Here is a 12411-nt window from a genome sequence, read left to right on the forward strand (position 1 = left end):
CCCCCCCCCCACCGCACCGAGGGGACTTCCCAGCAAATCCTATTACTTTATTTGGTCAATTGGCCGACAGATTGATTTTCCTGTACAAATAATGAACATTTATGGTTATTTTCCCCACAGACTGCTTTATTTGCCATGGAACAAAGGGCTGATTGCCTGCAGGTTTCGAGACCCAAGCACAGGACCTGCAATTGCGTTGACCCCGGGCTGATGGACAGCCAAGGCTCCGGGCACAATGGAGGGTTTGGGCTTCTCTCCTATGCTCTGCAGCACTGCAGCCCTGCCCTGCGCTGCTGGGAGGACAGGCAGGGCAGGGGGGGCTGCGGGGCCGGGCTGGGGCTGGCAGCCAGCAGGGCAGGGAGCGCGGCTGGAGCTCTCCGGAGACGCAGAGATGGCTCCAAACACATCCCATCCCCACTAATGAGGAAGCGACTTCCGAGACAGAGCCTGAAGCAAGTTCTGAAGGTCGCTCCCGCAGGCGTGGGAATGAATGGGGCGAGAGCAGGGTCCAAACGTTAAGTTATTCTGCTCGGAACACGATGGATTATTTGAGCGGGGCTGGGGGGGGGGGGGAGGGGGGGGGTTAACAGCCTGAGGGCTGCAGTGTGTGTGCTTAATGCAATGCGTTGCAGCTGGGGCTGGAGGGACAAAGCCTCTCAGCCCAGCGCAGAACCAGCGGGGTGAGGGACCTGAGGGAGAGGGAAAGTCAATTACCTCACCTGGAGAAAGCCCGGACCTCCACCCCCCACCCGCAGTCCTCCAGGGGGGAGTTTGGCCCACGAAGTCTGACTTCAAATCCAATAAAAAATGAACTGATTTTGAACAACCACCAGCCAGGCCTCCTCAGAGCCCTCCTGCGCGTTCTTAGGCTGCAGCGCGGGGTGGAATTAATGAAAGGAAGAGAGGCTGGGAGCAGCAGGCACCAGGCACAACGCGCACCCGCGTCCTGCTGGGCCGCTTCCCTCCTGGCATCCCTCCCTGCCCCACGGCCCCGCTGAGGGCTGGCGTGTCCTGACCCACCGCAAGGCAGCAGGAGCTCCAGGAGGACGTGCCAACACCCGGACAGCATCCTTCCTTCGTGTCCGTGGACAAGGACCACGTGCCAATGTCACAGCCTGGGCTGCACACCTCCAGGAGCCCGGAGCTGAACCGGGGCAGGCAGCGCGAGGAGGGGGGGTGTGCAGGCAGGGAGCGTTGGCAGCGCTGTGTTTTGAAGCTCAACACAAAGAGAATATAAAAAGGCCCAAACCCGAGAGAGGTAAATAATTCATCAGAAGGATAAAAACAAGAAGCTCGGAGGGAAAAAAAAAAAAGAAAAAAAAAAAAAATACCAAAGGGAAGGGTTTTCTGAGTGGGGGGGGAGGGGAGGGTTGGGAACAAACTTTGCCTCCTGTGGGAGTGGAAACCAGGATTAAAGATACAAACCCAAGAGGAAAGTGGGTGCTTTGGGGCTGCAAAGGTGGGACCCTCCGTCTAGGGGCCGGTATCACCCCTCGCATGCATTTCAGCATCTCCTCGAGGTGGGAAGCGACGTGCCACCACCAAGGCTGCCATGTGGCTTCCAGCACCCTGACCACGGGGGGAGGTTCCCAGGAGGAATCACATCCCCCCCCCCACCATGGGGGAACCACGGGGGCTGCACGTGGGAAGAGCGCGGTGCGATGCTTCCACCCATCGCCGTCCGAAGGAGGGGGACTCTGCGCCTGTCCCGCACCAAGTAACTCTGTCCACTTCAGTCTGAGGTTGAAAAGAAGGAAGAGGAGATTTGAAGCCAGGTCCTGCGGCCGTCCCATGGCCATGGAGCAGCTCCAGCCTCCCCCCAGGGGCAGCTTCCAAGCACCGCGCATCCTCAGAACAGTGCCACGCAGCAAACCAGTCTGAGGACTCCCTGGCTGCAGTTCCAGTCTACCTACCGGAGTTTCTCCTCTCATTAGCCAAATTCATTTAAAAATAAATAAATAAATAAATAAGAGATGATGTTTCGTGCCCCGGAGCGATGGAGGACTCGTTTTCTAACCCTCTGTAGGGGCCCTCTGTAGGGAATTAGTCATGGAGGTGAGTAATCCCCACGGCGTGACAAAGCCCCGGAGCAGCACAGCCACCCAGCAGGTTAACACATACAGAGGGGAACGCTGACTCTTCCAGCTGCATTTAAACCACTCACTCCCCTGGATTCCAGCTCAAAACAAAAGCAGAATGCAAATACCCAAGTGCAGCACAACTCGAGCTTCGGGACGCAGCCTTTGCACGGAACAAAACAACCGAGCAGCACAAACCCAAACGCTGATGGATACAAGGAGAAAGCCAAAGAGAGGACCAGGTGAGCACCAAAACCCTTCACCCACAGGATCTGGAGACACGACACGGGGTCCAACCAGCCACCGGTCTGAATGCTCTGCTAAAATAAACAGGGATCAGATGGACAAAGCCCTCTGGACATTTCCAAAGGCTCGGCTGCATCCAGCCCTGCAGCACATCCAGGCAGGAGAGCCACCCCTGACCAAAGCAGGGCAGAGATAAGAGGGCAGCAACAGACAGGCAGAACTCGGTCTGTTCAGACACCGGGTGCCAGTTGGAGGTGCAGAAAAATCCCCTCTGAAATCCCATCTGAAGTGGGAGGGTAAAGACAAGGTGCGTGCATGCATCTAAAACAAGACAGATGAATGAGTAATAATTGTGCATCCTTCAGCAAAGACTGCAAAGTTTTCTATTTACCCCCGCAGGAACAGAACAAAGGAGCAATCCTGACCCACAGATCTCCACTGTTCAAATGAAGACAATGCTGGCAACAGCATCTGACACCTTAACCTTGCATTACCTCCCTGCATTTTCCCTTCTTGCTAATTTCACTGCCAATGCAAGAGTGCTGATTTCACAGAGCGAGCCCCCCAGCGGGTGTGCATCCTGCCAACAAACAGAGAGGTCAATGGCACACGCTGAACACAGCATCCTTTGCCATCCCAGCCCATCCTCTCCCCAGCTCTGCCCCTGTGCTGCAACCCCCCGCCTCCCATGGGTCCCACCGTGCTGGCAGTGAGACCTGCATGGGGAAGGAGCCTCACTGCTGGGGCTGGGCAGACCTGCACCGCTGTCCCTGCCCTGGGAGCCCCCAGCAAAGCTCTGTGCAGACAGCAAGGCCTCAAGGTTTGCTCCTCAATGATTTTCCACCTGGGGTGACTGGTGGATTTAATTAATTGCACGGAGCTTGCGAGCCGGCACAGGTGTTCTCTAAGTCTAAAGTGATTAAATAAAGCAAGCATAAGCTAAATAACATTTTGGTATGTGCCGTGCATGCTTAAATATTCAAATCATGAGTGAGATATTAATAAGATATATCAAAGTTCACGTTGATATAAAGCAGATTTATTGTGCTATATATAGCATAGCTGGGCCTTGCTGCATCACAGAGGTGGCAAAAGCAATAAGAAACTAATCTGCTGGTAGGCAAGCAGCCATATTTGTGTTTGATGGGCTCACACAGCCAGGCACACAAGGACTGGAAAGCTCTCTTTATTTCCTGGTTACAAACACCTGCCACGAGCAAGGGCTGCTGGCTCTCTGCAGGTGACACCTCCAGGTCCCCCATCCCCAACTGAGCTTAACACACCTGACAGGTGAACCACCACCACAACCTTCATGGGAAGCACGAAGGGGATTCTCCCTTGTTTCTGCATGGCACATGCCAATACTCAGCTTGCAATGCTCCACGCCAGCCCTGGCCAACAGGGCAGTGTCACCACGTGAGCCAGCCCCGCTCCGAGGGACGTGAGTCTTGCTGGGTTTGATGGGCCGTCATGGCTCGTCTGGGGATGGAGCTGGATGAGGAGTGCTTGTAATTTTATTCATTGCTTCGTTTACCCCGAGGGCGGCGAGGCCTTGGCACTGCTGCCAGAGCAGCATGGGTGCCCCATCCCTGGATGGGGCATTCAAAGCCATGGACTTTAAGCCCCCCTACATCCTGAGCAGGTGGGGGGCACCCAGCCCTGGGACTTCAAGGCCCCTTCCACCCCAACCCTTCTGAGATTCATTCACTGGAAAATTCCTAACTGGTTTGTAACCACTGACTTATTAAGGAGAGGAGGCAATAACGGTTTCAGCCCATTACTAGACGGGGACGGCAGGACTGTCAGAAATGCTGGGAAAATAAGAACGTTCAATAAATATTTCATTTCTGCTCTGGGAAGGAAAAGCTACCTCCAACTTGGTATGGAAATGAAATATTTCTCATTCCAGCAGCAAATGAGGAGGTTTCCAAACTGAGAGTTCTCAAGCCATGTAGTTCCAGCCCCGCAGACGCGGACAGCTTGCGCTCGGTTTCAGCAGCGTTCGCCAGAGAAGTTCTTCCCACACTTGACTCGGGAGTTTTAATGAGTCTCAGAACAACGAGGAAATCCAAGGTAAACGGGAAAACACAGCACGGCGCTGTGTTTGTAAAACATACACGGGATAGTCCTAAGAACTTTCTAACCCCCAGGAGAAGTTCATATCATAGCCCTGCTGGTCGCAGAGGTCTCCAGCTCCTGCAGCGCATGGATCTCAGTGTTCCCATCCCCAGAGGCAGCACTAGAGCTGCTCTCCCAGCCTGCACATGGGGAAGTGGAATCATGGCAAGGTCAGTGCTGTACTCCCAAAGGCCACACATGGCACCAAACACCGACCACTCCCTGACGGGAAAGGGAAGGAGGGGTATCTGCGCACCAAGGAAAGCGGTGCGAGCTGTGGTCTTCATTCTGAAGTTACAGATCGGGTTTTCTTAGTCAAGCTCTGAGCTTGAATAGTTTTCTTTTGGCTGCAGATGCCTGTCCGTCCATGGGAACGTGCAGCAGCATCACTGCCAACTGACATCTCAAAATCTGATGTCTATTATTTTGGGATTCAGTGGTAATAAATAGCAACCAGTCAAAGCAAAATGCCTCTCCAAAATGCCCTGTGCTTTGCCACTGATACACATGGTTTACAGCCATCTCATGTGACCTCCAATGCCAATGCCAACCACACAACTACCCAACTACCCAACCATCCAACCACCCAACCATCCAACCATCCATCCGCCCAACCACCTAACCACTCACCTACTCAACCACCCATCCACCCAACTACCCAACCACCCAACCACTCAATCACCCATCCACCCAACTACCCAACTACCCAACCACCCAACTACCCATCCACCCAACTATCCACTCACCTACTCAACCACCCAACTACCCAACCACCCAACCACTCAACTACCCAACCACCTAACCACTCAAATACCCAACAGCCTAACCAACCAACCACCCATCCACCCAACCCTCTTACGCCCCTGGGTGTCAGACAGAAGACAAGCCTGCATGTAACACAGCATTTCACAAAAAGTACCATGCACTGGGATGGCACCACAAAGTAGGACGAAAAGCACTGTTCAACAAGCTAAGGACAGCTTCTATGCGATACAATTCAAAACGTTCATGCAACTCAAAGCCGGAGCGCAATCCTCACCATAAAGACTTCTGCACCGCGTGTGTTTCCAACTGATTTCCCTTTGTCAGCTCAGAGGGACCACACCACGCAGAGGCTGGCCCCCAAACATGGAAGATCACTGAAGGATCTGATACCTCACCTGAACATAGGTGCGCTCTTTACTGTACCGCTATCAGAGTCACAAAGCCAGATTCTCTCCAGGCTGACATCCTGGATCCTGTGCAGTTAGAGGTGCTGTGGGACACCAGAGCAGGACTGTCCCAAGGACGATGTGACTGCCAGGGTCACTCCCACCCGGTGCTGGGTGGGATGCAGCGGTACAGACAGAGCAGGGATCAGGACCCCCACCAAAGCAATGACATTACTCTCGCTAAGTCAGCTTTCCAGCATCACGCTGCTGGAAGAAAAGCACAGTAACATGGAGAGCATGTAATTTCAAACATCCTCTTAAGCCACTTTTTGAGATTCTACGGTGTCTTAAAGACAATAGCAGAGGCACTGATGGAACTAAATCCTCCCAAAGCCAGGGTGATTTTTGCCCTCTGCACCCACAAGGGGACAGAAATGCTCATCAGCCTCCCTGAATTACTCCTATTGAACTTAGGTCGGAGAAATCCATCACAGCCACACGAGGTTGAGACCCGCAGCGCTGATGCCAACAAGCACAGCTCCATGGGCAGCTGGGCACAGAGCAGGTCCCGGCAGCTTCAGGCACTGCACACACCAAAAACACAGAGCTACCCCTCCAGCCATCGCACACGGCTGATTTTCTTCCATTTTTCCTTTACGCTGACCCCACAACACAGTAATACTTAAGGCTAATGGCGTACAATTTTTAAGTAACGACTCCAGGCTCCAGTTCATTGAACCACCGCTGAAGGGTCTTGTAGCGCTTTCCTCTCTAAGTGTGCTTTATGGTTAAGTGGGTGAATCACAAGGGGGAAGTAAAAGGGGAATTGATATCATAGCTCCCTCTGGGAAGGAGAAAAATGAAAGGGATGTTTGTGTGGTTCACCCTATATCACAGAAAAAGAGATCTTAAGAGTCACAGCTGTGACAAATGGTGGGAAAAGTTATCGATCTAAGAGAATTCATTTTTACTACAAGGGCTGGTACTTTTACTTATTTAATAAAGGCCCGGCGTCAAATCACCGCGAATTCCAGGATTATCTAATTCTATCTAATCTCATTCAATCACTGATGCTGCAGACTGTGGCAGAACGGGATGCTTGCCCTTTCCCCGTCTCGGGGGCTCTCTCCGGTTGCCCTGGCAACGCGGCACAAGCAGCGCGGCAGCGTGAGTACCACCTACCACATCCATCTCCGGATAAAGGGAAAGGATGGGGTTACAAGCGGGAGCGTGCAGCCTGATGGGCAGAGATAGGCACACCAGGAGCTGCCAGCCGAGTGGAATGCACTCGCAGCTCTTGCATTAGCAAGGGCCTGGGGGATACGATGATAACCACGAGCTCCTGGGGTTGGACACCCAGAGGGAGGTGGCAAACTGCTCCGGCAGTGTGCTCTGCTTTCCTTCAAGAGGAGAGTTTTATACCGAGGAGCTGTGCTGGTGAAGAGCCCCTGCAGCTGTGCTCACAATGACCCAAAGTGACTTCATCTCCCCACACTGGGTGGGAAGCGGCTGCGAGCCAGCAGCCAGAGTTAGAGGCACGCTCTGGACTACCAGGCCACCACATCCCTCTTCTATCACCAACAGCCCCAAAGCTTTCCTGCTCCTGAGTTACCTGGAACTGACTCAGGAAAGGTTCTACCTTCCCAACTAATTGGCACAACGCAAGAAACAGCCGCTGCACATCTCCTTACAGCTATGGAGCAGAGCTGCAATAAGCAGAACCCTTCCTCCCATGCTCGGGAACTCCCTTCTTCCATCTCTCCTGCTCCTCAGACACGTTACAACAAACCCCCTCATCAGGCTGCATTTACGACCCGGGGGAATGTGCAATTTCCTCTCCCTTTCCACTGTTTTGCTGTTGTTTCTTTTTTAATAACAGAGCCAAAAATAAAAGAAAGGAAACGCATTACTCCAGCAGCGGAGGCGGCGCACACAAAAGATTTACCTGCAGACAGGAGCAAGGCAGGGGAGCTGGAGGATGCTCTCCATCCTCCTTCCAGACCTGCAGCCACAAATAACTCCTTGGGAGACGTCTTTCAGCGCCCTTAGCACCAAGCTGGGCCGCGGAGCTGGATGCTGAGCCTTCCGCTGCCACCTACCAGGAGTGAGGAGGGTGAGCATCTCCAAATGGAAAAGAGCCCTGAAATGGTGAGGAGGGTGCGGGCACCGTGGAGACGATGCGTGTTGATCTGGGGGAGGACGGGGGTGGGGGGCAGAGGGCAGCGAGGCCCCACACGTCAGCACGGCACCTGCTGCGCAGCGAGGAGTTCTCCAGATAAAGCAAAGGGACAGGGCAAGAGGGAAACAGAGCGAGGCAACCCAAAGGGAATGGAGAGAGAGAGAGAAAAGGGGGGGAAAAAAAGAACTACAGACGTAACAAAGTGATTCTGCAAGCGTGAAATCCTGACCAAGCACTGGAAGCAGCGTGGAGCTCCTTCCCGACGCCGGGGGCATCGCTCCATCGCTCTCCTCCCTGGGAAGTTCATCAGCTCTGCCAACGAGGACCAGTTTGCAGCTGGAAACCTCAGGACAGGAAAATGAAGAGAGATTCTGAGGGGGTTAATACTGCTCCTCTGCTCACCTCTGCCATTTGGATCCCGCGCTCTCTAAAGGCATTTGCCACCAGGCTCCAAATTAGCACGGAGCCCTCTGAACGAGGCCGGTTTGGACACAGACCACTGCAAATTAAAACCAGGTGTCCGTGCCCTGAAGCAGCAGAGACAGCCCTAAGCAGTTTAATGACATCTCTAAATAATTTTGACAGCAAAATTACTTATCCCATCTCACCTTTACACTGCCCTTGACACGCTGCTAACAAGACGATGCCGCTTTCGCTGCTTTTATATATTTATTTCGCCGCCTTTCTTCCTGTGCATCACTTCCCTTCTCCCCAGGCTGGTGGACTCGTGGAGCACAGGGAGCCAGCAGCTCAGCACAGCACCAACACCCCTCCAGCAGCAGGCAGGTTAGCAACCCCCTCCCCACGCCGGGAGCTCCATAGGAAGCTAATGTTACTGTCCCAAGCCATAGCTGCTCCTGCATCTCTGATGCTCACTCGCTGCAATCCGATTAATATTTCCCTTTAGTAACCCACCACATGGAGCCCTTCAGCACAGTGTGGAACAGGGCACTGCTGTGGGGCAGAACGCCTCCAGCAGCCCCACTCCCAGCGCTCAGGTTTGGGACAGGCTGCTGTTAAGAGCCCACCTGAAAACGTCAGCCTCCAACAAACGCTAAGCTCGGCTACAACAACCCAAAACTGCATGAAACTGCTAAAAAAAGCAACAATAAACGGACACGCTGCGCTGAAGAGCTCACAGGGGTGAAAACTTTTCCAAGGTTGCCCATTCATCAGGCGACTCCCGGAGACCTGAAGGCAGAGCTGTGAACACAGACCCCACGGCTCTCCAGCTCCAATCCCCGGGGCCGCAGCAGCTCAGAAAGGCACCTCCACCTCATCCACCCTGCTGAAGCCTGCCTCTGTAGCAGCCAGTTGTGCTGGGTAGCAGTGGGCAAAGCCCTCTCTGCATAGGGCAGTTGTGCAGGACTCGTGGCTCTGCTGCCTGGCGTCCCAGATTCAGGACACGGGTCCCAATGCCCCCCTCTGTGGCCCCACGCAGCTCGGTGCCGGCCCCCCCAGGCAAAGCCATGGAGCAACGCCTTAACTCCGGGGGCATCAGTGGAAAACAGCACCAACAAAGCAACAAGCAGCAAACAACAAGGATCCCATATAAATCAACTCAACAGCAAAACGCCACCCCAGTAACCAAACAAATTAGCGCAGTCGCTGGCCAAGTTCTGCACAATTGCCATGTGTCCTGACATGCAACGAAGGAGATGGAGTAAAAAAAAAAAAATAAATTTGCTTTTTGTTTTGCTTGAACGCAGCCGTGCCTGACAGCTTCCTTCCTCACCTGTGGCCTGAGCCCCAGACCCCAACACGAGCAGCCCCCCAGGAACCCTCCCATGGACACGGGGGAGAAGAGGATGAGGAGCAGCCAATATCTGCACCTAGCCCACCTCCAGAGGCAGCACGGCTCGCATGAAGCACACAGTGAGGGTCCTGCTCCAACACGGGGAACACGGCCAGTAAATGTGGGCTGGAACCCACCCAGTGCTGCAGGCAGAGGGTGAACCATGCCTGCGTGGATAAGACCCCTCCTCACACTGACAGCTGCTTGCCAGCCCGTGCCTCTAAAAAATGTAGGGACTGAGAGTACGGCTGCTCCCCCGAGTCCTGGAAAACCTCCAGTGTGAGAAAGGAGGAGAAAGGAGAATGGGAAAACTGGAGGCATGGGTGTGCTCCAGAGGGGCACAGGGAGCAGGGTGAATGTGCAGCACTGTGCTCCCCTTCTCTGCGGAGCTGGGAGATAAGCACACAGTGCCTGTCTGCAGGGGGAAGGATGGACAGATAGACAGAAGGAGGGACGAATGGACGGATGGATGGACAGATGGACGGAGGGATGGAGGGAAGAACGGATGGATGGGTGGATGGACAGATGGAGGGAGAGAGGGATGGAAGAACAGATAGAGGCAGTGCGGGGTTGAAGGACGGACACACGGACACACGGACGCCGGCGCGGGGGTGGTCGCTGCCCGGGGCTCGGAGGCGCCAGCGCTGCCGTCGCGCCGCGGCTGCTCCCCCTCCGCCTCGCAGGAAACCGGCGGTCGGTGGCGGAGCCGGCCCCGGCGCCGGCCGCCGTCTGCAGCTGCAGCAAACGAGCTGCGACGGGGCGGCGGGGCGGCGGGGCCGGGCGCGGCGGGGGCCGGGCGCCGCTTTCCCCGGCCGCGGCGGGGGAGCCCCCGGCACTGCCGGCCTCGAGGCCCCGGGGGGGCGGCGGGCGGGGGCGGCGCGGCGCCAGGCCGGGCTGCGGGCGGCGGGGCTGGGCTCGGGGCTGCGGCGGGGAGCGGGGGCAGCGCCCGCCTGGGGGCCCAACGGAGGGGGGGAGGCGGCGGAAGGCCCCGCGGTGCCCGGGGCGGCGGAACCGCGACGCGGCCGCGCGCGGAGGGAGAACCGGGCCGGCTCGGCTCGGCTGCCCGCACGTCCGAAGGGCGGACGGGGCGTCGGTCGCCGGGAGACGCGGCCAGCACCGGCAGCCGAGGATCGGAAGGAGGCTCTCCCGGGGGTTCCTCCCCACCAGCCCCCTCCGACGGGGCGCCCAGCTGGGAGCGGGAGGAGGCGAGGCCAGAAGGATCCATTTCTCCTTTCCCAAAACAACACGGCCCCTCTTTTCCTCTGTCTGAACTTCTCAGATTCCCTTCTATTTTAAAGACGCTTTAATATAGCCTTTGTTCCACGCGCAGCTGCCTCTCCCCGTTCACGCACGGCATCCCCGGCTGGGAACGCACCAGGCAGCATTTCGGCCACGGCTCCACGCAGCTCCGCAGCCCAAAAACGCCCAGCAACGTCTCACAAACCCCGGTGCCCGGCACCGCCAGCGGCTGCACAAGCTCCGTACACACACATCACGCTCCGCCCCGCATGCTCAGGGCAATAGCACAGATCCTGCGTGAATGCCAGCACCTGCAGGGCTGGCTGAGGGAGCACGCCGTGCTGCTGGTCCCTGCTTTATCACAGACCCGCAGCTGGGTCCTTGTGTTAGCTGGTGGAACGCTGGGTTGCTGCTCTAAGTCCCTTCCCACGTCCATGCATGCACCTATATAGATCAATATGCGTGCACATCTACGCTGCATAAAACTCATTTACAGTTGAGGTTCCATCATTGAGCACCGTGAAGATGCTGCATGTGGAACAAGGACGTCCATCAGACCTCGTAGAAACAACAGAAGGAACAAGGGTTAATTTTAGGGGATTACAGTAAGGACCTCCCAAGCAGCATCTGTTCCACAGTGCCACTGCTGGCTCCCCACACCCAGACCCGGCGGAGTTGCACGGACACGGCTTTGCAACCTAGTGCTGACGTTACCAGCTCTTACGGTTATTTCTAAACTGCCTTTCACGCCCTGCTTGACTCCGCTGCTCGCACCAACATCTTTTTTGAGGAAACAACCCATGGAGCGAGCAGAAGGACGATGCTGCTCAGTGACCTGCCCTGTGTGCAGAGCTGCAGCGCATCCTTCGGGCCCGGCTCTCCCCACCTGCCTGCTGCTGCCGCCGGGGACCAGGCGCGATCGCAGGGGGTTGGGATGGGAGGGAAGGAGGCGGAGGAGAGGGGAGATGTCTTAACTAAAGCACATAGTTGAACAATCATCTTACCACTGGAGACGAAATTCGACACCCAGGGCAATCACAGATTGGAGGATGTACCTGTAAGATTCCTTTGGACATAAGAGTCTTCAAACTTTTCCCTGGGTGCAGAGGAGGAGAAAAAAAAAAAAAAAAAAGAAGAAATAAAAAAAAGGATCAGCACCTCAGCGGAAGGAAAGTGCCCCGCACACAGCCCTCCCCTCCCCACCGCGCTCCATCTCAGCGAACAACCCCCCCTCCCCCCCGAGCCGTGTGCGGGGCCGCTCCCGCAGCCCGGACCCCCGCGGCTTCGCCCCCGCTGCCTCGATCCTCCCGACTCACCCCGCAGGAACCGCGCTCTCCCGCAGGCAGCCAGCGGTCTTTTTTTTTTTTTTTTTTTTTTTTTAAAGGAGCGGAATAACGATCATTAGAGCGGCCCCTGAAGTTATTCCCCTTTCCTCCAGCGATCAATAAACACGGCGAGGTGTCAGCCACCTCCTAATAGCTCCGCAGCCCCCCGGGCTGGCACCTCCGGCTCTCGCTAATTACATGTCACGCCGCTCCCCATCTCTCCCCCCCATTTCCCCCCCCCCAATCATCTCTGTGGGTCGCCGTGGTTTGCTGCGCCTGG

At 55.8% G+C, this 12411-nt stretch overlaps 1 protein-coding gene across 1 annotated transcript in view; it reads right to left on the bottom strand.

Moving 5' to 3' along the window:
- Positions 1–12351, bottom strand: part of SAMD11 (sterile alpha motif domain containing 11) — a 62168-nt gene extending 49817 nt beyond the window's left edge. Inside the window, exons 1-2 of the mRNA XM_021417217.1 lie at positions 12123–12351; positions 11811–11902 (exon numbers count right to left, since the gene is read on the bottom strand). Of these exons, the coding sequence (XP_021272892.1) occupies positions 11811–11882 (72 nt within the window). The 5' untranslated portion in view covers positions 11883–11902; positions 12123–12351. The remainder of the gene's footprint in view (positions 1–11810; positions 11903–12122) is intronic.

The sequence above is a fragment of the Numida meleagris genome, chromosome 20, assembly GCF_002078875.1.
Source record: "Numida meleagris isolate 19003 breed g44 Domestic line chromosome 20, NumMel1.0, whole genome shotgun sequence".
Classification (NCBI taxonomy): Eukaryota; Metazoa; Chordata; class Aves; order Galliformes; family Numididae; genus Numida; species Numida meleagris.